The 26,105-nt window shown below is 33.9% G+C and overlaps 6 protein-coding genes across 7 annotated transcripts; 4 read left to right on the top strand and 2 right to left on the bottom strand.

The window, feature by feature from the left end:
* The first annotated feature begins 92 nt into the window (after positions 1-92).
* Positions 93-1,952, top strand: LOC122588095 (glycerol-3-phosphate acyltransferase 1-like). Its single transcript, XM_043760235.1, has 2 exons — positions 93-782; positions 1,068-1,952. The coding sequence occupies exons 1-2, from the start codon at positions 93-95 to the stop codon at positions 1,950-1,952; spliced, it is 1,575 nt and encodes a 524-aa protein (XP_043616170.1).
* Positions 1,953-3,865: 1,913 nt separating this feature from the next.
* LOC122588096 (glycerol-3-phosphate acyltransferase 1-like) lies at positions 3,866-5,661 on the top strand. Its single transcript, XM_043760236.1, has 2 exons — positions 3,866-4,462; positions 4,762-5,661. The coding sequence occupies exons 1-2, from the start codon at positions 3,866-3,868 to the stop codon at positions 5,659-5,661; spliced, it is 1,497 nt and encodes a 498-aa protein (XP_043616171.1).
* Positions 5,662-10,117: 4,456 nt separating this feature from the next.
* LOC122588097 (ATP synthase subunit alpha, chloroplastic-like) lies at positions 10,118-10,516 on the top strand. Its single transcript, XM_043760237.1, has one exon. It carries the CDS (start codon positions 10,118-10,120, stop codon positions 10,514-10,516), a length of 399 nt encoding a protein of 132 aa, XP_043616172.1.
* An 845-nt stretch (positions 10,517-11,361) lies between these two features.
* LOC122590253 (putative lysine-specific demethylase JMJ16) lies at positions 11,362-18,996 on the bottom strand. The gene is made up of 13 exons (XM_043762583.1): positions 18,918-18,996; positions 18,146-18,218; positions 16,956-17,270; positions 16,804-16,875; positions 16,653-16,730; positions 15,497-15,991; positions 14,746-14,967; positions 14,489-14,650; positions 14,016-14,384; positions 12,694-13,489; positions 12,269-12,372; positions 11,936-12,133; positions 11,362-11,679 (listed from the first exon to the last, which is right to left on the bottom strand). Exons 3-13 carry the CDS (start codon positions 17,244-17,246, stop codon positions 11,611-11,613), a joined length of 2,856 nt encoding a protein of 951 aa, XP_043618518.1. The 5' UTR covers positions 17,247-17,270; positions 18,146-18,218; positions 18,918-18,996; the 3' UTR covers positions 11,362-11,610.
* Positions 18,997-19,532: 536 nt separating this feature from the next.
* Positions 19,533-20,683, top strand: LOC122588099 (plasmodesmata-located protein 2-like). Its single transcript, XM_043760238.1, has 2 exons — positions 19,533-20,277; positions 20,559-20,683. Exons 1-2 carry the CDS (start codon positions 19,533-19,535, stop codon positions 20,681-20,683), a joined length of 870 nt encoding a protein of 289 aa, XP_043616173.1.
* Positions 20,684-21,763: 1,080 nt separating this feature from the next.
* LOC122589982 (probable peroxygenase 3) lies at positions 21,764-23,367 on the bottom strand. 2 transcript variants are annotated; one of them, XM_043762312.1, is made up of 6 exons: positions 23,233-23,367; positions 23,001-23,150; positions 22,611-22,696; positions 22,392-22,486; positions 22,236-22,304; positions 21,764-21,930 (listed from the first exon to the last, which is right to left on the bottom strand). In XM_043762312.1, the coding sequence occupies exons 1-6, from the start codon at positions 23,363-23,365 to the stop codon at positions 21,777-21,779; spliced, it is 687 nt and encodes a 228-aa protein (XP_043618247.1). In that variant the 5' UTR covers positions 23,366-23,367; the 3' UTR covers positions 21,764-21,776. The 2 variants fall into 2 exon arrangements, with proteins under 2 accessions (XP_043618247.1, XP_043618246.1); XM_043762311.1 differs by having other exon boundaries at positions 22,179-22,304.
* Between the last annotated feature and the right edge of the window lie 2,738 nt (positions 23,368-26,105).

The raw sequence follows: 26,105 nt of genomic DNA on the forward strand, positions 1-26,105 counted from the left end.
AAAAGAAAACACCTCTCTTTTCTTGTATAAATACTCTATATCATCCTGTTTTACTCTCAAAACACAAACACACACACACATCAGACATACATATGGGTCTCATAACGGTGTTACTGAAGCTAGCAAACTGTATAGTAAACAATATTCTAACAAACTCATTCCAGAAAGCAGAAAATAAGCTTCAAAACCAACATAATCATCACTTTACGCTCACAAAATGTAGTGTACCCAAAGAACATACTATAATTTGTGACATCCAAAACACCCTCTTACTAAATTCAAAATCTTTCTTTCCTTACTTCATGCTAATTGCTTTTGAAGGTGGAAGCATACTCAGAGCATGTTTCTTGCTATCAGCCTATCCTCTAATACTTCTCTTAAACCATGACCATTATAGGCTCAAATTCATGATCTTCATCACCTTTTGTGGGATGAAGGTCAAAAACATGGAGAATATCGGGAGGACGGTTTTGACCAAGTTATATCTTGAAAATTTAGATTTTCAAGTCTATGAGTTGGTCTTTCGGACCATAAAAGAAGTAGGAACGACGAAGGTTGTGGTGTTAACGAGTGTGCCTAGAGTGATGGTAGATGAGTTTTGTAGAGAGTTTTTGGGTGTTGATAATGTGGTAGCGACTGAGTTGCATAGTGTTAGGGGTTACTATAGTGGGTTTGTGGCTACTTCTGGTGTGATTATGAAACAAAAAGTAGTCAAAGAGTGGTTTGGAGATGAAATACAACAAGATATTGGTGCTGGATACTGTGTTCTTGCCCAATACAAGGTATAGTACTTCATTAAATAATTGAGTAGTAGCTAATAAATGTATATGGTATTTATATTCTTTAAGAATAAAAAAAAAACTTACTAACATAATGCTAAAATGGTTTCTTAGCATTCAAAGATTAATGAATATATAGAATGAACTTGCATATTCATCTAATGGTATTTGAAATAAGAAATTCAATTTTTTGTTGTAATACAATCCTAGCTAGAATGAAATAAATGCATATTTTGATCTCATAGCCTTAAGACATTGAATTGTATGATGACAATATATTAATTGTAGGAAGCAACTTATGTAATGAGCAATGGAGATATGGGGATGAGTTCAAGAAGACAAATGCCAAGAGATGAGTATCCAAAACCATTGGTATTTCATGATGGAAGGCTTGCTTTTCTTCCAACTCCATTTGTGACATTGGCCATGTTTTTATGGTTCCCTTTTGGCATTTTCATTGCAATGATTCGACTCTTTGTAGGTGTCTTCTTCCCATATAAAGTGACTCTCTTTGTATGTGCTTTAACGGGGTTAAAAATTAGAATTAAAGGAGGTAATCACTCAATGGCATATAAAACCAAAGAAGTTAGCGGTGGTGGTGTTCTTTTTGTTTGCACACATCGTACTCTTTTGGATCCGGTCTTCTTATCATTGACCACTGGCAAGCCACTAATTGCCGTTACATATAGTGTAAGTAAGATGTCAGAGATCTTAAGCCCGATAAGAACAACAAGGTTAACTAGAGATAGGGAAAAAGATGGAGAAATGATGCAAAAGTTATTAAAGGATGGTGATTTGGTTATTTGCCCAGAAGGGACGACTTGTAGAGAGCCTTATTTGCTAAGGTTTAGCTCTTTGTTTGCAGAGTTAACGGATGAGATTGTGCCGGTTGCAATTAACACACATGTAACCATGTTTTATGGAACAACTGCAAGTGGGTTCAAGTGGTTGGACCCGATTTACTTTTTGATGAATCCTAGACCAACTTACCATGTTCAATTGCTAGGGAAATTGGACAAGGGACTCACATGTGGTTTTGGTAACAAGTCTAGCCATGAGGTGGCTAACCACATCCAAAAACTACTTGGTGATGCATTAGGTTTTGAATGCACAAATCTTACTAGGAAGGACAAATATTCCATGCTTGTTGGTAATAAAGAAATTATAGTTTGATGATGATAATAATTGAAATTATAAAAAATACTACTCCCTCCGTTCCATATTAAATTTCTAATTTTGGCTTTTCAAGTCTTTTGTTTTAAACTTTGACCGTGAAAATATTTGTCTATATTATACAACACTTCATATAAAATATATGAACATATTTAGTTTTTAATGTACTTTTCATTGATATAATTTTCGTAAACTATTATATAACACCAAAATAGTTATTTATGGTCAAAATTACAAACATAAGACTTGACAAGTTAAAATTGGATATTTAATATGAGACGGAGGGAGTATATGACAACGAATGTCGCCTTTTACTTTTTTCTAGCTGTTTGGTCGCTCATATTTAAGGTTAAAGTTGTCCGCATACAATGCTCTTGGCATTTCTTTTTAACTAACTTAACTTAACAAGCTCTAAACTTTCACCAAAGCCCAAAATCCCAGCCCACTTGTCAAATTCAACTCTAAAAAAGCCCAACAACTTAAACCCCAGTTTGACCCAAAATTCCCAACCCGTCCTTGTTACAAAAGAAGGGAAAAAAAATTCCAAGTCTTTTGCTTCCGATGAATCAAAAAGAAAACTCTCCAAATATCACAGAAAAAAAAATTAAAATCCCTCATAACGAACCTCCTAACAGGACCATTCATGATCATATTTGCTGGGCCGGCATTTTGTGTTTTGACGAAAGAAAAGCTTCCCATTTTGATGTTGCTACACAATCTCATGGGCCTTATGGAAAAATTGGACCACTCTCTGTGTTCAACGAAATTCCAAAAGACCATAGGCAATCTTTGATGATGTTGTTTCAAAGTCACATAATCGAATTTGTAATAATAGAACTCAAGGATGTAATATTAGTTGGATTGAGTGGGCAATTAGACCCCTCATCTTGTTATAATTGTAATAAGTAACTAGATTTTAGACCCGTGTCAAATACATGAGTTTTACAATATTATTTAATATAAGAATTATATGGAACAAAAATACTTATACGTTAAAATATAAAAATATACTTAAAAAATAATTGAGATATTCAAATGTAACAGAGTTTTTTTATACAAATTCTTTCAGATAAACAATATATTAACCATGATTACACAATTGACTGAGTTTTTATTGATATCTTGCAAAAAAGTAATTTTATTTTCGTTAGTCATGGTTCTTATGAACAATAAAAAGTAAGCGTTGGTTCGTGAGTTTGTAAGGTTTCGTATTAATAAAAGTAATAAGACTTACAATAAAAATAATATAAAATAAAATATTGATATAAGTATTAATTCGTATTAATCATGTAATATTTCTAAGTTTTAGTTATATCTTGTTATTGGATAAACATTATGCAATAAAGTATTAATTATTTTTAAATTGGGTTAAAGTGTAAATTGATAATGAAAAACCAAAAAGTGTAAATATTAATTAAGATTAAGATTCTAGCACCTTGCTAACTTTATAAATCAATTGGTGTTAAAAAAAAAAAAGTGTCAACTATACCCAAATGATGGTACGTAATAGTCTTTATATTGAATTTTTTACAAAGTCAAATTAACTTGCAACGTCTTAATGTACTTGCATCTTCATCAACTTTGAATATTGAAATCTAAAATGGAAACTAAAACACTATTAAACAATCAAAAACAGTACATGAATTAATGTCATTCCATGTTCATATAGCCATATAGGATAGCAATACATCAATAACTAACCCTACCAAAGATAAAAGTAAGATTAGTGCAATGCCATCCTTGTTCGTGTTTGTTTTTCTCAAAACGAAATTGGAATCGCACCCTTATGGTATCTTGTATAAATAGTCCGCACCATTCTGGTGTGTAGTATTTTACTCTCAACACACTCACACGTGTACACATGGGCTTCTTAATGTAGTTTTTGGCATGCAAACTCATGTCAGAAAGCCGCAATGAAGCTCAAAAACCAGAATAACCACCTCTCGTTAACCCCTACGCTCACAAATTATAGTATACCTAAAGAACATACTGTAATTTGTGACATTCAAGATACCCTTTTGATAAATTCAAAATCATTTTTTCCTTACTTCATGCTGGTTGCTTTCGAAGGAGGAAGTATACTCAGAGCATGTTTCTTGTTGTTAACCTACCCTCTATTGATTCTCTTAAACCATGACCACATGCTCAGGTTGATGATCTTAATCACATTTTGTGGGATGAATGTCCAAAACTTGGAGAACATTAGTAGGACAGTTTTGGCCAAGTTTTATCTTGAGAACTTAGACCATCAAGTCTATGAGTTAGTCTTTGGAAACAATAAAGAAGTAGGAACCACACGGGTTGTGGTGTTAACTAGTGTACCTAGAATGATGGTAGACGGGTTTTGTAAAGAGTATTTGGGTTTTTATAATGTGGTTGGGACCGAGTTGCATAGTGTTGGGGGTTATTATAGCGGGTTTGTGGCTAGTTCCGGTGTGGTTGTGAAACAAAAAGTATTGAAGGAGTGGTTTGGTGATGAAATCAAACAAGAGTTTGGTGTAGGAAGCTGTGTTCTTGCCCAATTCAAGGTATATTATGTGACTATGTGATTGGTTAATGATTAAACTAACTATATGCTTTTCTATACAATGAAGACATATATGGGGAAATCATGTATATTGTTAGCTGCACCAAAAATTGGTGCAGCTAAGTTAAAAATCAAGGGGATATGATGTTTATTTATCAAGCTACTTGAAATATGAAATAATTGTCTAGATGTAATCAATGTAATCAAAGAATAAGTTAAACTCATATGTCATTCCCATTGTCTATCAAGCTTATAGTTTCATCAGTAATATCTCAATTGTAGGAAGCAACTTATGTGATGATCCATGAAGATACAAAGATGTATTCAAGAAGACAAATGCCAAGAGACAAGTATCCAAAACCATTGGTTTTTCATGATGGAAGGCTTGCTTTTCTTCCAACTCCACTTGCAACGTTAGCCCTCATTTTATGGTTCCCTTTTGGCATTTTCGGTGCATTACTTGGACTCTTAGCAGGCGTCTTCCTCCCACATAAAGTGAATATCTTTGTATGTGCTATAATGGGGTTAAAACTTAGGGTTAAAGGTTGTGATTACTCAAGGGAAAAGAGAACCAACGAACGTGATGGTGGGGTTCTTTTTGTTTGCACACACCGTACTCTTTTGGATCCGATCTTCTTAACATTGGCCATCCGTAAGCCATTAACTGCAGTTACTTATAGTGTAAGTAAGATGTCAGAGATCTTAAGCCCAATTAGAACGGCTAGGTTAACGAGAGATAGGAAAATAGATGGAGAGATAATGAATAAGTTATTGATTGAGGGGGATTTGTTTATTTGTCCCGAAGGAACAACTTGCAGGGAGCCTTACTTGTTAAGGTTCAGCTCTTTGTTTGCGGAGTTGACGGATGAGATTGTGCCTGTTGCCGTGAACACACATGTGACCATGTTTTACGGGACAACTGCAAGCGGATTCAAGTGGTTGGACCCGATTTACTTTTTGATGAATCCTAGACAAACCTACTATGTTCATGTACTGGAGAAATTGGACAAGGGACTCACTTGTGGTTTTGGAAACAAAGCTAGCCATGAGGTGGCTAACCACATCCAAAAACTACTTGGTCGTGCATTAATGTTTGAATGTACAAAACTTACTAGGAAGGACAAATATTTGATGCTTGGTAGTAACCGGATTATGCATGATGATTATACTAAAAATTCCTAATATATATAGGTAATCTCTTATTTTGCTATCCTTCAAACACAGTCAATAACAAAAAATTAAGAATGAAGGCACTGCATGCCACTCTTCGATCTCCATTTCTACACCACTCACTCATTTCATTTTATCTTATTGAAGAACATTAATTGAATCAAATTTCTATATATTGATGCTAACTTATATAATCACAAAATAAAAAACTTTTTTTTGAGAATAGCGGGAGAAGGTGACAGGAAACCACAACCACCAGATCGGCCACTGACGGCACCACCATCAGATTCAAAGTTTCAATTTGTGTTTGATTTGTGTTCCTGTGGACGTCATTGTGTCTGTCTTACAGAAATATGATGGATAAGAATTAAATACAGTTTTGGTCCTTAGGGTGTGTCCACGTGGATTTTTTGACGTGGCAAGTGGACTTGGTATTTAACGGAGATCTAACGTTAAAAACTAACGATATTACCATTATTAAAAATTTTTGGAAAATAGAATCCTTTTAATAGACAAAAACTAAATAGGTGCTTCATATTAAGAATTTTGAATAAAAAATTACCTTTTTATGTATTTTTCCCTCTTTTTAATCACTATCAAAGTTATTTAAAGACAGGGGCGGAACATTTAAGGGACAAGAAGGGGTTTAAAGCCCCCCAAAAATTTGGGTATTATTTAGCAATTATTTAAAATTTTAGTTAAATTTTTTTTTTATATATACACTTACCCCCTCAAAAAAATGAGAAAGTTTTTTTACCCCCCTCACAAAAAGGTTCATCTTCCACCGCTGTTTAAAGATAAGGTTGATCTAAAAACATATACCACAAACAATATGTCGCGGACCCAATAGGGGGCTGTTCGATACTTAGCACCTCCAACCGACCATTTTACCCATTTATAAGGCTCACTAATTCACTATGACGAGAATTCTAAAATATTTTGGCCATCAAGCACCCCCAATCTTTGTACACTGCGTTATCACTTTGAATTTTGTTCATTTTAATATATATAAAAAAACCCCTTAAAGCGCATATATAATATTTACATAAGTCCCAACTTTGTGCCATTTCCATTATACTTATGGTATAACGAACATATATCATATTTTACAATTGCAATGATTTGAATGTTTAATATTTTTTTACATGATAGGTGAAAAACGATATGGATTATAGTTATCTTTAAGATAATATTACCAATCTTGCTACTTCTTGAAGATTAAATTTTTATATGTAAAAATATTAATTTGAAACTTAAATAAATTTCTAAAGACATTATTAGCCAATAGAATTGAATATACAAAAATGTAAAATGATAAACAGGTTGACATTTATTTAACCAAAATTTAATGTTTATTTAAATCCACCTCAAACATTGATTGTAGGTAAATTTGAATTTATAACCGGCATTGTAGTCTAGAGTGTTAGAGGGGAGCAGAACAAAATAATCAAACTAAATAACCAATACATGGAAGTTGGGAGTTAACGAGCTTTAGTTAATTTCAACCTTCTAAAAATTATATGCTGTTTGGTTAAAAACATATTTTAGGGGCAATTATTAATTCATCATGTAGAAGGAAGCAAAAAAGTTATAGTTCGGTCCGTGAAACCGACTTGGTTATAATGTTGGAATGTTTATCATCATCAAAAATTTAACATAACTTTCTGGCTCCGTCTCTGATCATAAACACCCTAAAAAATTTAACGATGATAATCACTCCTAATGAATTGGTGATTTAGGGCTATAATACATTTATCATATGTTTATTATAAAGGGAAATGTTAAATACAGCCCTCCCTAAAGGGTTGTATTTAACGTGCATAAAAGGTTGTACCTTCCATATTAAAAGTCTACCCCCTGATTTTCATGATAAATGTACAAACAATTTATGCACTTTAAACACAGCCTTGTATTTAGCAAACCCCATAAAGGGAAATGTATCAAATGAATTAAATAGTTAATCGTACAAGTTTACTAAACGCACAGGCAGAATACTTGTCGAGTGATATGGGGTCAAAATCACGTAATGGCTTACATAAATATTACAATAACGGTTTCAAATGAGTTATGACAACAAATTCTTCCTTTAAGGTATTAATGCAAGAATTTGTAAGGTTGTTGTGTGTTGTATGGTCGAGAATAATTGAATGCTGCTTTTGTTCATGAAGGTTGTTCATTGAAGTTAATGGAATATTGGGGTTTTTGCTCATCAATGTTATAAAAGATGGAATTAAATTTTCGATGAGTAGCCCATCAATGTTACTAGATATGCAATTTTTTTGAATGGTGAATTTCGCTTGAGAACTTCGTGTCGTGATTCGACAGCGGGAGGTCTAACATATGTTGTCTTAACCGGGTTCGCGCTAGAGAGCTCCCTCGGAGTAGAAATGCCTATTTCAAATATCCGATTGGGGGAAAACCCCCTACTAATCCGCCCGAAGACACGACGATCAATAGGGGTAAACCTTGCCCCCTCAGACTTGAACCTGGGTATACCCAAGTCAAGCCTTCATAGAAGGACTTCATATGTACTTCCTAAGCTTTGAACCCAAAACCTCCTACTTGTAACACAGGTGCTCAACCACTTAAGCTAACTAGAAAGTATATTAATAGATATGCAATTAAATCAACCTTTGTAGCCACAAGGGTGTGTATTTTTTATGCTATGATTCAAACTTTGGGACTACCACTGCCACCACCATTGTGGTTGAAGTACCTTCGATAGTTGAAGGTGGTTTGGTGATGATACGTTAGTTGGAATCACGTTAATGTGATCGTCACTGATCATTTATCATTTTTAATATTGATAATTGACGATAACTGAATTTCCTATGTCTATTAAATATACGATGAACGTATTTACTCTTAAAAAGACATACTATAGAATTTCTATTGAAACTTCAACTACTAATATATATAGCACACATTAAACACCATGATTAAAAGTGAAAATTCTCTAATTATAAGTAAAGACCAACAACCATCACTTTCACCTCTTGATCTCCATCATAATTTTCGTGTGGTGCTCTCCCTATTTCCGTTCTATGTTCTCATCTTATCTTTAATCACTTATCTCGTTTTGGAAACCCGACACAATTAGCAAGTATGCTTAATCATCTAACAGGTTCTTCAAGATCAACAAGTACGTTTTCTATCAATTTTTTATTATATTATATAATACTAATCATGTTTATTCCAACAAACAACGTTACATGCGTACACTATCATTATTTAGTCGTTAATTACTAAATTATGCTTTATGATACTATACATATTTTAGAGTAAAGTATAATTAAGTGGTGTATGACTCACAAATATTTACTCTAAAAATGAGCGATTAATGTTCTTTTTCTAACAAATTGTCCAAAAACATGCAACTAATTCGAATACGTTATGATCAAATAATCAAGGGTACACGGGTAGTTAACCCTTGTTCTCGATTGTACGTAGTCGGACTATGTCGTCAGCAAAACTCATCTTTTGTAATTGGTAACCCAAACTGGCTGATTTTAACAATCGATTGGACATAACCAATGTACGACTAAAGATAAAGGTGGTGTCCTAAGACATTAAAGGAACATGGTCTACTTAATTATTTGTACCATCACTATCAAATCTACGTACTACTTAGAGATTATTTTCTTTTAACTTCCTTATTTTTGGTTAGACTATATGTAACAAATTTGGGTTCAATGATATTTTCTTTTCATAAGGCTAACTTCAATTTTAGAGAGATCCTAGATATTTCTGGAAAAACTCATGTCTATGCCAGCCGAGAAGCATTTTGTTCAAACTGGAGTTGTCCATTTTAGTAGTCTTGTCATCTTTTTGTGACTCGCTTGGTTTGAAATTGTGTGTTTAAATGTTAGTCTTTTGCTTATACACTTTGAAATTGTGTGTTTAAATTTGTTATAAATGTTACTATGTTAGTTACGAATTGCAAGTTGTAAGATAGATACATATATGTTGAAATAAAATAAATAACTTCAATTTAACTAATTTTTTAAAAAAAGTACATTCACCGGCAATTGTTAAGATATTAACAAGTGGCAATAACAAATTAAAATAAATTATCTATTTACCCTCTACATTTTCAATTACTGCTTTGATGTATTTACCTCTAGACAATCAATAACTTTTGCAAATTACACAGTCTATTAAAAATACCCTTAATAAAATTTATTTACAAAATCAATCTCTTTTAACTCCTGTAAATCCACTACATTACCACATTTTACATCGAACTATATTTACATCGATAACCCAAGCTACCTAAGGCCCTGAATAGTTGTTTAAACAGCGAGTTACATTTACGTACTATCAGTGCCAATATTGGCATTTTGGGGGGCGATGAAACAAATAAATATTGGCATTTTGGGGGCGATGAAACAAATAACGGTTTAGTCCTTCTACTTTAAGCATTATATTTGATTTATTTTTTTTTTCAAAAAAGAATTAAGAAATACTCATGGTAACCATTCAAGCCGACGAAATTAGCAATATTATCCGTGAACGTATTGAGCAATATAATAGAGAAGTAAAGATTGTAAATACCGGTACTATACTTCAAGTAGGCAATGGGATTGCTCGTATTCATGGTCTTGATGAAGTAATGGCGGGTGAATTAGTAGAATTTGAAGAAAGTACGATAGGCATTGCTCTTAATTTGGAATCAACTAATGTTGGCGTTGTATTAATGGGTGATGGTTTGCTGATACAAGAAGGGAGTTCTGTAAAAGCAACAGGAAGAATTGCTCAGATACCAGTGAGTGAGGCCTTTTTGGATCGTGTTGTAAACGCCCTGGCTAAACCAATTGATGGTAGAGGTGAAATTTCATCAGATGAATATAGGTTAATTGAATCGTGATGAATATAGGTTAATTGAATCGTCCGCTCCACTACTGGTTATGCATAAGTATTGGTGTACTCTCTAAAGATGTTTTTTTAACCAAATTAAGTATTGTGTTTCTGACATTAGAGATGCCCTAAGGCCTAACTGGTCCTTCATCCCCACCAGGCCCATTCTTTTGGGACGATAATAAAGATTAAGGAATCGCCATCAGTCTGGTTGGGCACCCCAAGTTCAAGATTCAAACCAAAGTTTCAAAATTGAAAACTTAGCTAGAGAATTAAAGTTTATAAGGACGCATTTAGTTCTATTTCTGTTTTTTTAGAAAACAAAAAAAAAAGAGTTTTTCATCTATACAAAACAAATGAAAAATTTTAAAAAACGTTCAAAAACTAAAAAATGAAAAACAATTTAAGATTTTCAAAATTTAGAAAATGGAAAGTGAAAGCAATAAAAAAGTGTTTTCTAGTTTTCCATAGAAAAAATGGAAAACAGTGTTTTTTATTTTCATGTAAAACATTTTTAGAAAACTATTATTTGAACGCGTTTTTTATTTTCCATGTTTTCTTGTAAAACAAAGGGTGTTTTCCCCAGCTAAACGCACCCTGAGTATTAACCCAAAATAGAGTGTCATCAACAAAAGCCAACAAACATCAAAACTCGCTATAGAAAAACAAAGCAAGCAAGGGTCAGACTCACCAGGAAATCCAAGTCAATCTACATGTAAAACAAGTTGGTTAACTTGACTACTAACATGTTTTCTTGTAAAACAAAGGGTGTTTTCCCCAGCTAAACGCACCCTGAGTATTAACCCAAAATAGAGTGTCATCAACAAAAGCCAACAAACATCAAAACTCGCTATAGAAAAACAAAGCAAGCAAGGGTCAGACTCACCAGGAAATCCAAGTCAATCTACATGTAAAACAAGTTGGTTAACTTGACTACTAACCTGTAGTTCAACAATATTGAAACATTTACTGGATCCGAAAATATTAGATCAATTTTTTGATCCTCTGATAACCTTTTTATTAAAAAAAGACTACCTTCCCTGTTATAGCTTTTATCAGATGTTGAATTATTGATGGTCAGAGCATGTTTAATTCTTTATTCTTCTAAACATCTTTGGATTTTGATTCCCAGTACTCTTTGCACACGCGATGCCTATCCATCGACTGGATTTCCTGTAGAGCAATTTGTTAACATGATTACACTTCTATCAATAATGTGATTAGTGAAAAGATAATGATAAAAATAATATAAGCAACAGCAAAGGCTGTGTTCCCCAAATCCTTTGTCACGATTTTAAGGTAAATTTTACAATTTGATAAGTGATAAATACATACAAAAATGACAGATATAAGCTTCATTTTCGTAAATCAAGAAGTACACATTATGTAGAAGGAATGATATAACATTAAACCGCACGATCAAGGTTACCTGCAAGATGAAAGGCGAGGAAAAGCCAAACATTTCCATGCCATCAAGACTCCCGGGAGGCTGGAAAGGTGGAAGATTTGATCTTTCTAACTTGTGTTGAATCGAGATCTCATGATTAATTCTTTCCCGTACCATATCCCAACATTTTGCAGGAGATAAATGGACAAATAATTCACTTGGACAATTCTCCAACGAAACCTGCAACAAGAACAATGACGGTGTTTTCATCAGTTTACATAGAGGTGGCTATTTTGAATACACAAGCTAGACTACAAAAATATCATAAACTTTGCGGAAATATTTTAGAATAATAAACATTTATATTCTCAATACCATAAACAAAGGTCTACCCAATCCTGCATCCAAGATTTTTGAAATGTAGTAGCTCATATTGCTGAGATTGAGAACGTCTATGTACTTAACTCTACTACAAAATCCTGCACGACATAGATTCATGATTGCTTTTTTATTTCTTGTGGAAAACGATAACTTACAACCAAAGGTGGCAATTTCAACCCATTCACTTATAGAAGTTTTATTCAACAAATTTAGTTACCTTTTTGGGAAGAAACTTTATAACCTCAATTGACACAAATATTTAGTTAAACTAAATCGGAAGTTTCGGGTCAACACAACTGACCCATTTCAATCTACCACAAAAAAATTACCAGCTTTTAGACATTACCAAACCTGCTGACCCACCCATTTTGCTACCTATATTTCCAGAAGTAGAAATTTCATGGTGCAGCTAGACTTACCCTTAGGATAAATGGCACGGTTATCACACCATAGCTTTCCAGGTTGCACAACTCCAAATTCCAGAAGCTCAACCTTGCAGGCTAACCACTTAACATCATTATCTTCTAACTTGAGATTAATTTGTGGGGACGGCTTATTCCCAGTTATACATTTTCCATTAGCTTTTAGAATGTTTTTCGCTTTTGCACATGAATAAGCTTGAGATTTTTTGTGGCACGGAAGAGCAAGAATCACTGGACGTGATACAGATTCAAAATTATTCGCAACACGTGCATTTTTGCAAGCAACATTCATTTTCTTATCATCCTCGTCGTCACTAAGGATTACCACATCATTACTTCCCACCAATGAGCATTTATTTGCCAAAAATTCCTTCTTGCACTGAGAACCATATTTCAAGAAATCCTTCTGCTCTTTGGGCGGCGATTCTATATCGGAAGAAATATCTCTATCTACATGATTAGTTAAAGAGAGCCCAAGATCATTCTTAGCCCATTTATAAATTGCACTTAGTTTGCCTTCTAAAGCCTCAACTAACATTCCTAAATCAACCATGTCATAACGAAACAAAAAATATTTCGAGCTTGATGAACAAGAGCAAAGCTGTTTTGCATGATTCAAGCAAGAATACTTCTCGGGTGAACAATTGCGACAACCTGCAGCCGAGAGATGCAAGTCAAAGTAGCATACATTGCATTCTCTCTCGTTAATGGCATCAAAAGTAGCTTCCATTTTTAAAACTTGAGTAGTCCTACAAAGAAAATCTCGCCTCACACGTTCCAACTCCACACGCTCCTACACAAATAAAATATGTACGAATGTTATAACCATCTGATAACTTAACAAAATCCAGAATCCTCACAAGTCAAACTTATTACACTTTGGAGTAGATGTGTCAACTGTCAAGAATGACCCATTTACTTAAACAAAGTTATATTTGAAACAAGTATAATGAAATATATGTCGTAAAAAGTGAAAAGGGGGACTGGTTACATGCCAAGTAAATCAAGTTCAGTGAAAGTGGCCCAAAGTCTATGTTTGATGTATACATCCTCCTAAACAATTTTTTTTCAAATCTTCAGATCATAACTGATGCATCTGATATTTATAAGAAAACAATAAAACAGACCACGATATATCTCAATCCAGCCCCAATTGGCTGACTGTAAAGAAGACACATTTTAACAAGTGCCGCTGACATAATTCCAGCGTTGTGAACACCAAACTTCTCATGTTTACCGAAGTGGATCATACAGGACATTTGGACCAGAGGTGTAACTAAAAAGAGCAATTCACATATTAACTATTAGCAGGAAATTACCTTAAATGCTTTTGATAAGACTCCATCTTTCCCACAAGCATCTTTCCATGTTAAGTTATCGAGGGTGTTTTTTCTGAGTAAATTAACTTCCCACTGAGCTTTTACAGCGTCTCTTGCTGCCCCAAGTAATAGTTTATCATGAGAAATGGATGTTTTACGAGCCTGCTCACGATAGAGCTCGATTGCAATATGCCCATGAGGCAACCAATCAACAGGGGCCACATTCACAGCCTCTGCACAGTTGAAGCCACAGTTGAACCCAGAATGATATGATCGAGGAAAAGTTAACACAAATTCTCCAGGGTTTTGAGTGCAACGATGAACAGGAACCCCCTCAGATTTCAGTATCGATGGAGAAAGTTGTGTGACCTAAGATTTAAATGCAAATATCGTATCATCAAAATCAGATAACCAGTTGTGACAAAAAGCAAATGCCGGATGATCAAAATCCGATAACCAGTTAGATAACTCACCAACTTATGAAGCAAGTCTGGTTGCTCTGCAAAAAGATCCGGTAAATGCTTTCTCATAGCTGTCTCTAACTTAATGGCATCTTTTCCAGCTACAGCGTACCACATCTTTGGAGCTCCCCAATGTAAGTAATTGATCGAATATAAGTGATGATCTTCAACGTGCTGCAATAATGTAACAATTTTTCTGTCATAATCAAGGGGTATTGCAATATTGCAATATATAACTAATGATGTCATAAACAGTATCTTTAGCTCACCCAACAAAACGACGAAAAGCACATTCCGATATACAACCAGGGGACCAAAACACCTGATATATCACTAGTTTCATATGAGAGTAATGACCCTGGAAGCTTTGGGAAGTTATTCAAGTTCCAACCGGATCTAACATACTTTTCGTCTGCCCCGTCAACTTGAGAAGGCATTTGGGGAAACCCACTACCAAATTTGCCGCTTTCCAAATCAGCACCGTAAAGCACCTAAGTTGAAAGTAGCTAATATCACATGTGAAGTCATGGAACAGATGCATAGATCAAAGATAACAATTTTCAACCATTTAAAGGTCGGCTGCTATTATTTTATGTCCAACCACTCGGGGATCAACCCAATGCCAAAAATTTTACCCCAGGTCAAAATATTTAGATACATTGAAACGTGCTTAAGAGGAAATGGATCAAATAATGAAAAAAAGATCCTTGAAAAAGTCATGCGATTTTAAAAAAAGCTAGATCATTGTTCGAATAATATAACGCACTAATCATTTCTAGAAGGAAAATAAGTAAAATATTAGGACTAAATGGTTACGAATTACCCCCCCCCCCCCCCCCACACACACACCCACACACACCCCCCCCCCCCCCCCGCCCTGCCCAATTTGAACAGTACCTAAAACTTCTTGTGCGGCCCAACCCTGTTTTGATCCGTTATCTGACTCGTCTGTTCTGACATTTATAGTTTAAAAGAATAAGTATTAATAACACATTAACTCATCTGTAATAGGCAACATACCTCAATTTCTTCGGTAGGTTTCTCTACCATACGCCAATATTCACCCTCTATATTATGTACCGAGGGTTCAAACTGGTGCTGGTGATCAGGAATACCGTCATTTTTTCTGAAATACTGTATTACAAAATCATCTGCATATTTTTTGAATTCATCAAGAGTGAAGCTTGGACCAGGTTCAAAACCAAACTCGCATTCCAGAACCATTGGTTCAGCCAGACTAGACCCATGAGTATTGTGATCAACCCCTGCTTGCATGCCTCTTCGCCTTTTATTCTTTTTATGGTAATATGGTCTAAAAATCTTACTCATGGAATCCCGATTCTGAAGTTTATCAACCCTCTGGACTCGAGTAGAAAATGTAGAATTTTCCCATACGGTTTTTTCTTTAAGGGGGCATGGAGGCTTCCATGATGCGGGTGGAATTACACGGCATATGCCATATGCTTCTGCTTTATCGCGTATGCTTGCAATGTACTTTAAAGTATCTTCAAACTCCTGAAACAGGGTGAAATTCTTTACTAATCTAAATTGATGAGCATTGGAACTGTGACCCCTTTAGTTATGAATAGGTCGAGCCATGGAATCTTATATATTATAATTTAAGGCTCAATCGGGTGATATAGAAGAATAGCCGAAAGAGGAACCAGTTTCTAGTGATACAACTTCTGAAGATTAAGATTTATTATTGTAAAGATATTGTTTTAGTAAGCATAGTTAACACTTATTATTCATAAGGGATAACATTTACACAATAGTTTTTGTGGGTCACCCCAACCCGACCAGTAACGTGTGCTAAAAATGGTCATTTTAGCCTGAGCCCATTTTCACCCATTACCAACCCACCTGACCTGTCTATTTTGCCACATCTAGGAGTAATGATCTAGACACAGATGGGAATTTTTGTGTCATGTTTTATCTCTAACAAGAGAACAAAAGTCACCAACAGTGTATTTTTAGTGCAGAACACTTCCTAAAACATTTTATTACCAAAATTATATTAATTTATTTATAATAGAATTTCAAATAGTACAAAAAGTGTTTCGGTCAACCCAACCCACCCGTTGTAACCCTACAAAAGTTAACCATTTTGCCCTGTGACCCAACCCACCCATCTTGCAACCTCTAGCAGTGATGAGCTAGACAGAAAATTAGATACCTCTTCAGTCGGGTAAAATACAGGAGCCTCCTCAAGATTTGGCACCCGGGCTTCTTGTGGCTGCCATTTTGCAGTAACCTAAACACAAACAGCTTTACACTTTAGCACATGTATGACTAAAAAGGCATCAGGGCTGCAAGAAAAATCTAACCTTTTGGCAATTACTACACTTTTCACAACCACGGATAATCCCCTTTGGAAGCCGAGATTTTGAAGTTTTATTCTGCATCAACATTATTATGTCAAACACTTACTGAACTTAATGCAGAAAAGGAAACACAAAAATTAAGTTTAATGAATTACAATCTGATTGAACAGGTTGGAATCAGACTCGTCTCCAGAACTGCACTCAGATTGTTTGAAATTTGTTCCTGATCTACGCCTAATAGACCTCCTCCTCTTTTTATACTCACTGTACCCATGCCTGGGTTCTTTTTTGGCTGTTTGAAGTTCAAGAACACTCATAGAGGCAGAAGTTGATGCAAGCCTACTGTCATTTATTCTAGCAGCTGCCACTGACTCAAAACCAGGTGGAATTGATGGAATATCGAGGTTTTCTTCTTTTGTGAAATGTCCAATGAGATTTGTCCCCATAGTGAAAGTCTAGCACAGGCGCTTCTGTTATTCAAGATATGCAGATAATCAAAAAAGAAATAGGACCCAGAATGTAAAACGTCACGTAATTAAATGAAATGTGCAAATTAATTGACAATCTATCATTTAAAAAGTGGCAACAAGAGATTTACATTTTTTTGTCATTACAGGTCAGATTAAATAATACGTAGCGGGTCAAGCAGGTTGGAAGTTGTCCAAAGTCTACCTTTAATGTCCCAAGTCGTTTTATTCAAAGATTTAGATTATTTCATTGTTATTGTTTGATAAATATTCCGCTAATCCTAGCAAACACAAAATTTAAGAAAGGACAAAAAAGGAACAGGTCTGCAAGTCAGCCAAATCAAATTGTTTGACCCCTACCCAACCCAACCCATCCATCTTGCCATACTGAATTGCTCTATAGAAATCTCAACTGAATTAAGACAGTATAACAAGTCAACTAAACTGAATTGCTCTATAGAAACCTCAACTGATTTCTATAGAATTGCTCTATAGAAATCACAACTGTTTTGACCCCTTACCCAACTCAAGAGGGCTGTTTAAGTTCACAAAGTATAACAACTAAACCAAATTCAAGTAGTTCAAGTAAACAGCTACAATATAAAGAATATGGACACCATCTAGTCAATGATCGAGTCAATTAAAGTTACGGAATTTCTTTATCATATAGTATCTCTTGAGACATTGCAAGAACATCAACATTTATAAAGGTAATTATTCATTTATAAGATCGGAAATGGTTTGTCTTTCGCGTTCCATAATAAGGTTACACATTCTTGATCATAATCACAAAAAAGCATCTTGAATCCTACCGACCGACACAGAGCATATCAAAAATTCAATAACAAATTATAACAACAAAATTCACAAGAACTTACAATATATATTTTCTTTTCCCAAATTTGCAGCTTAAGCCCAGATGTTGAAGATGGCTACAAGATTCAGTTGATCCTAGAATAAAAGCAAATAATAAACCAATAAGTCTAATATTAACAAACATTACATAAAAAATGTATATCACATGAAAAGTATTACATGGGCACAAAAACAGAACCTTATAAACTATCATAATACTTATAATAAAAAATAATAATAATACTAATAACAATTAAGAAAACAAACTTTAATGTTAATCTATGAATGAATACAACATAAAACCTTCATGATACCTTAGCCCTATTATAATTATAATTATAATTATTATAAACAAAAATATTCTAAGTAAGATCACAACATATTTTACTTCATCAGAATGGAGGCTCATACACATAAGATTCTACAACAACAATAATAATTATAATAAGTAATATATTGAGTAAAAAAGATTATACCTGTATGTAAATTTATTAAATTAAAACACCCAACAAATTTTCTTGGATTGATATATGAAATTATGAATGAATAAGATCAAAGTAGTTTTGGTCAAGATTTTTTAGTATTTGTACATAAAGTTAATATTTTTACACCTTATAATCTTAGTCCAAACATTAATTAAATATGTAACATATAGCTAATATTATGTAGTTTATACATGGATTTAGATTAAATCTTGATTACTTAATTTACCAAAATCTTGTGTCTATATAACAAAGATACTAAAAGATGGGTTTTTGATACAAGGGTTCCACGAGATATTGGCGAGAAAATTACGAGAAAATGGCGAGATATTGGATAAGGAACCTTCAAAAGTCAAGAAGTGTGAATGAAAAGATTTGAGTTTTGCGTGAAGGAATGTTGATGTTAATTTTACTTTGTTAGATTGAAAGAATATCAATTCAATTATAATTTGTTATGTGTAGAACAGAGTTATAATGATGATGATAATAATAATAATATAATGTTACATAAATAACATAAAAATAAGAATACGGTGGGCGTTACGTTAGCCTGTTTTGTTGCATGTTGTTTTATTATAAAAACGAAAGTCGAAAACCATTGGTGGTTGAGAAAACCTTCCACTTGTGATAATGAAAAAAAAAAAAGGCTTTACTATTTTAATGAGTAAATTACACTTTTGGTCTTGGTGGTTTCATCTACTGTTTCATAAATTACATTTTTGGACTCCCATTATCCCGTATATTCTTTTTGGTCCAAATTATTAATAGATTAAATTGCTTGCACATGTTAGTCTTTTCCTTAGAATAACCAAAAAGGTTTAATTAGATAGATTTTGGTGGGAAAACTACAAAATCATCAACTCCTCCAACCATAACTTACCCATCAGGAACAAGAATATGAATCAGATCATTAACAACTACTTTGCCAATGGTGTCTAAAATACGATTGGCACTATGGATACTCATAAACGTTACGTTTTTTATCTTGGTATCATCAAATCTCAACACAGTTTCGCACTATACAGATTTTGTTTACAAGAATTGTCGAAACGAAACTCAAATTCCCTATAACTTGGTATCATCCCTCCTCCAAGAACTTGTTGAAAAATCCACAAAATCCAAGTTCTACCAAACAAGCACTGGGGATGACACATTCGCGGTATCTGGTATGTTTCAGTGTCATTGGGACCTCACCAATGACAATTGCCATGATTGCATAGTGACCAGCATTACAAATTTAGCATGTCCATCTAGTCTTATAGCTAGAATTCAACTAAAAGGTTGTTATATTAGTTTAGAGCTTGAGCCTGAGCTTGAGCTGGAACCTGAAAGGATGCATAAAAGGGTTATGATTGGTCTACAAAAAGATTTTTTGCAACACAAGAAATGTGGTGAAAGAAGATCGTGGTTTGAAGGGTTGCAGGGAGTTAGGGACGTGGCGTTTGAGATAGTTGCTAAATGTGTTATGAGTAGTGGAATTGGGTATTGTGACACAACACATGAAGGGATGTCTGTGATGGGGCAATGTGGAGGGAGTTTGGAAGAGTGTGAGTGTGGAGAATGCATAAGTAATGCATTTCAAGTAGCTCAAGATGAATGTTGGGGATCTGATTCAGGGGAGGTTTATTTGGAGAACTGCTTTGTTACTTTTAGCGACAACCAACCTAACCAAGGCGGAGGGAATGCTTCTCAAGGTATTGTTATTTATATTAGTATATGATCATTAGTTACTTTATATTTCATAGAGAAAAACTCCCTGATAGTAGTTATTTTTCCTAAAAATGCATATCTAAAGAACCTCGCCGAACTAATACTGATTTTCTGTCACAAATTAATTTTGTTATGTAGCATGAATGTTTTTGCTCTTTTAGCTACACTGAGTTGCAGTTTTTGTGAGCCCAAAACCACAACTCCAATTGAATTTTTATCATAATACACTGATGTATTTTGACAGAAAATGGCGTTGGGGCAAGTTCCGCAAAGGTTGCAGCAATTGTGGTTGGGATAGGCGTTGCTTTAGTACTATTGTCTGCTCTTTGCTTCTGCATCAGATCATCAAAAAGAAAACAAGATGGTTAGTTCATTAACTTGAAGCGTATTTTTTATATTGTCGTTGTTTTCATTAGATGGTTTTATTCTATTTATTATTTTATAGAGTGATTAATATGAGCATATTAGTGTTTTCAAATGGCAATTCTGATTTATATGAGACCGATAAGGTTGTGAAATCTTTGAATGTTTACAATGAAATGTTACTATTTTATATATTATGGAGTGATTATTATGCCATTTTTTCGTGACATATTAACATTTGAATCTTGATAGCAACTATTATTTCATTTGTGCAGATTGGTGAAGATGGCACTGGATTGCAGCATGTAACATGTTGCTAAACTTGTTGAAGTAGATGAACTAAACTTAAAATTTCTTTGGTTCAATATCATGCTTAATGCCTGTATGTTATCCGTTTCTTAAATTGGATAATCATTGATAGTGTTGAAAACAAAATTCTCATATGCCCTTAAGCAGATAATAGCGAATCTGAGAAAATTATTTCGGGTTGTTACAAATTAAGAAGTGTAACCTTCTCTATAATAGTTTTGTCAAGTTGTCTTTCGGTTAGAAAACAAAACAATCTCTATAGGCATCACATTAAATCCAGTTCCCATTTACATAACTCCCTTGTGGGTGGGCAATGGCAGTGCAAAGAAGCACTCGGGTCAAGGGTGTCCCGCCAATCTACACCTTTTTGGGAGACTTAGATACAACCACAACCAGAATATCACTTTTACCAATATAAATTGTGCCAACAACAAACAAAAGACATGACTCTTAAATGTATGTTCATCGTAATTTTACATGTATGTTCGTTATTATGAAGTAGCAGAAACTTAGATACACTAAAAACCAACCATCCTTTGCTGAACAATATGTGTCACCAAGACACCAAGAGCCAAAATCAGCCAAAAATTGCAACTAAAGTAAAAGTGTGTAGTTGTTTTAGCTACTAACAAAAAAAATGTGGGTTGTGGACTTGTGGTTAGTAAACACCTCTCTCTAGTATTCTAGTAACATGATGAGAGTTTGAAAGTAGATTTTGAACTTCTTGCAGTGAGTGCTAATAAACCTTACAAGTCGATAACGATAAAAAAAAAATAACTAGAAGCCTTAATCATGTCGTTTTACCAACTAGACCCTTTTGCATCCTTGCACAATACTCGAACAAACTTCCATCAAAGCATCGCCTTACCGATTCCTTAGACAAAAAGCCTTCTGAATCCTTTGCAAGCATATAAAGAACTCCCCATTCCAATTTACTTGCAGCCCTATACAAAAAAGTTGAAAAAACCAAACATTAAACTAAAAATGAAGACTTCATTTTGTATCACACAAACCAGTGTTATTTGCAACAACAAAAAGTTTGTCGCTATCATTTGCAACTCTTATCAATCACTGTACGTAGCTCAATGCTTATGACACTCTAAGAATATGGAAAGTGTTTCTTCTTAAAAGCTTCGACCAAAATCTACAATTTGTGACAGCCTCCTCTATTTTAGGGAGAGAATGTGTGTACCAGCCGAAGAAATCACAGGCATTACGATTTGAATCAGTCATATGCCAAAGTTCTTTGAAGGTGAGTTTGTCTGGTTTGGTGTGTGCATATTTGCTGAATATATTCTCAAGGTTTGCTGGAATGAACCTGCCATAAAACATATCACTTTACTTGACCAACCTATGAGCAACTAACTTCAATAAACTATAAGAAAATTAAACCTTTTCTTTATACCTTCCTTCGGTATCATAAGTGGCAGAATCACTTCCATGCTTGGCCTTGTGTATGTTTTCTATGTAAATCGGGAAGCAAGGTGATGGTAACCACGTCTACGACAAAAAAAATTTTATCAAAAAATGTTACTGTTGCTTTGATAACAATAATTAAGAGCATAACTTTTATTTGACAATAATAACTGTTATCTAACCTCAACGACGGTATATGACAACTTACAGGGAGAGTGACATAACTCATAGTTCCATGCACAAGCATAGTGAAGAATACACAAGCGACAACGTTGAATCCAAGGTCACGAAATCCTGGTAAATGATCAGTTTAATTTGTCATTAATTGCATTTGATTAATCGTTCAGTTATGTTACATTTTCTTATTTAGACATATAACAATGGGTCATTTTTACACTTTTTACCGCATCAAGCCATCAAGCATAACTTTTATTTGTGTTGATGTTGTATATACATAGTGTAAAACATAGATTGATGTCATTAGATAAAAGCCTATTGTTTGATGTGTCATTGATATGGCAGTAAAAACATAATTCATCAAAAATACATATGATATGATTTTACAAAAAAACAAGATGATGTAAATGAAAGGATTTGCCTTTAAAGGTTTCCGAAGGGTAGATGATGCCATTATCGTCTTGATCAAAGAAGGCTACGTGCTGTTGAAGAACAGACATGTTATTGTGTTTATGTCCCCATGTTCCATCCACATTATCCGTATCGGGTGCAGCCAAGGCTCGCGCCAAATCTAAACAACAAATATAACCACAAAATTCATCCCACAATCATAAAATCACAATAATAATCAATCTAAGTAGTAAAAGGTGTACAAGGTTTAGGGAGCTTGGCATCAAGATCTAATCTGAGTTTTCTCTGGGAAGTAACGGGAGCCTTCTCAGCGACGGTTAGCATTGCATCCGCTGATGCCTTTAACGTCTGGTTTCCACCTGAATTATCACCCATCTTCTTTTTCTTTTCTTTTTTTCTCTCCTCACGATTCAGATTTCATAAAAGTAGTCTGGTTACTAAAAATTACTATTACAGTTTTAAGGTGGTTACTAAATTTATTACAGTTTTAAGGTGATTTTTTGCGTTAGATTAGGAGAGTTTGTTAATATGATTTTGAAGATTTCACTAGGAAATCACAGGCTCTTTGATGTCCTATGTTTGCTTATATCTTTTTATGGACATAACATTATCATTTTTTGCTAAAATGACGGATAAACTACTAGTACTACAATGTTACATTTTGATAGTTAGTTTCTTCAAATTAATAATTAAACATCAATGTTTTATGAATGACATATCAATCCCTAATATAGTCGTAAAATCCTTTTTATAGTAGGTTTAAATTCTAGTATGAGCAAAATGCTCTAAGGAATGGAGACAGAGGTTTTCTCAGTATGGATTTCCTTTAGAACTGGAGTTAGGTATATGAAAAGTCAAACCGTTGAGCCCAAATTTTCCGTTCAAAAAAATAAAAGTAAAAATCCCTTTGTTTATTAATTATCTTAAAAGCCTTATCAACCACTTAAAATTCTCCATATGCGACATTATAGTAAATCTAGAACACAACATCATAAAAGATAATTTTGCACTTAACCATAGGGACAAACCATGAATATGGGCGAAAAGATATAAATGCCCCTCACGTGCAAGGGGTTAACGGATCCAAGGACGAAATGCAAACCACAATTATGATTTTAGCTAAAAGTTAACGGCGATGATGAAAAATGTTTATTCGAAAAACCAAATGGACGAAAAAAATACTTTGGCCTAATTTTATATATATTACATCAAGTCATTTTGAGGTTTACTAGTCTTTTAGGTCGCAAAAAGTTTTAAGAATATATTCTAGTTTTATACATATTAAATCCAAAATCCAAAAAAAGTGTATAAGAATGTTTGATATGTTCTAGAAACCATTGCATCGTCAAAACTCGGAGTTTTGGAGTCAAAAGTCAGTCTAGACCGGGCGTGAACCAAGCCACCAATTAATGAGTGAGCTTTGGTGTCAAATTTCAACGAACAAGTGTACACTTTGATCCAACATTCTTAAACCGAAAGTTCAAGGTTAGTTGTTTGAGTAAAAACAAGTCAAAACATTAAATTAAAACCTTATTTGAATAGATTGAAACAAAAGTATGCTCAATTTGCACGAATGATACGTGCAAGGTCCTTTGCTTTTTGGGAAATTTTCATTAGTCTATTTAAACAAGCCATTTGTTTACTATTTAAACTTACCTCTTTAGCAACATAATCTTTGGCATATACATTTTTGTAGGTATCCTCGTAGCAAAGAGTGAAATTATAACAAAGCTTAGTTTTGTAACCTTTCTTACAATTTTTAGTAGTCAACTTAATTCATATTAATGAGAAGTTTTGAGTGAAGAGTATAGTGGTTAGATTTTATTTAATATTTTATTTATAATGGTTAGAAATTTGATGATTATTCTTGAAGTATCAAGATAAATAATACAATTTGATTTTTCGAGGATGCTAGCATAAAAACTCTCTATCGTAGATCAAAGATTGGATCGGTTATTATCAGACACAACCACTATGCATTATCAGACTGGATCGGTTATATTGTTTGTATTGTGTTATAAGCTTTGAATGAATACATTAATAAACTAAGAATTTTTGTAAAAATTTAAGTATCAGTTACAATTTATCAATACCCTTCTAAATAATACTTACGGTGTCCTCCACTTTATTTTTTACCTCTCATTTTTATTTGTTTCCTATCATTGATTTATCTTCTTTCACTTATCCATCTTCTTTAAGACGAATGTCCATCTTTCATCTCATCATTTTTTTTAGGATTTCTTTTAAGAAAAAAATTAAAAAACAAAAAAGAAAGGGAAAAAAAGAGAGCAGTCAGCTTATTAGCATCCCCCTTCTGCGTTAGGAATTGTTCGAAAAGGTTCGATTGAATCTCATGCTTTCATGGTCCTTATCTCTGCCCCGACACTAGCTGACACGTAGGTCTATTCCGTGCTTTCCTAGGTTCACATCTCCATTTACTAAAGTAGTAGGGATGGTTACCGTAGATAGATTGGGTCATTCGTAACCAGAGCAATAACCGATGCTACAACATAAGATAGTGTGTGTGTGTGTGTGTGTGTGTGTGTGTTTATGTATGTTAAAAGTGACATTTGTAAGTGATGGATGGTTGCGAGATCACCGTCTCATTATTGGTCTTTATCGGTTTTGTCTTGCGCCATCTCTCAAGGTGATGGGTGGTGTGTGGTGCAATACCGCTCCGATGCCCCTCTCCATTACGCAACACTCCTTCCACTTATAGGTTATAGTATTAATGGAAGCTGATATCAGTACCACTAAATTGAATAAATCCACCACAACAATGCATCATATATTTGTGTATATATATTTATCTTTCTTTTGTGTGATATCTTTATCACTTTCCTATAATAGGATTTTTTTTTTCTAACTTTTACGACACAAATAAAGGTTAAAAACATACGGAGCATAAACTTATAATAGTAATATTAATTTTATAATTTTGTTGTATAATTGATTTAAAATGTAGGAAGTATAAGTGTTATTGATTAAATTTATAGTGAAATAGATTTTTTTTTAATAGAAAAATTTACACTTTCATATTTATTGTTAGATTTATTATCAAATCAAATAAAACTATTTTATAGGGCTGTAAACGGTTCGGTTAGCTAGAAATTTT

Source organism: Erigeron canadensis, chromosome 2, assembly GCF_010389155.1.
Source record: "Erigeron canadensis isolate Cc75 chromosome 2, C_canadensis_v1, whole genome shotgun sequence".
In the NCBI taxonomy this organism is placed as follows: domain Eukaryota; kingdom Viridiplantae; phylum Streptophyta; class Magnoliopsida; order Asterales; family Asteraceae; genus Erigeron; species Erigeron canadensis.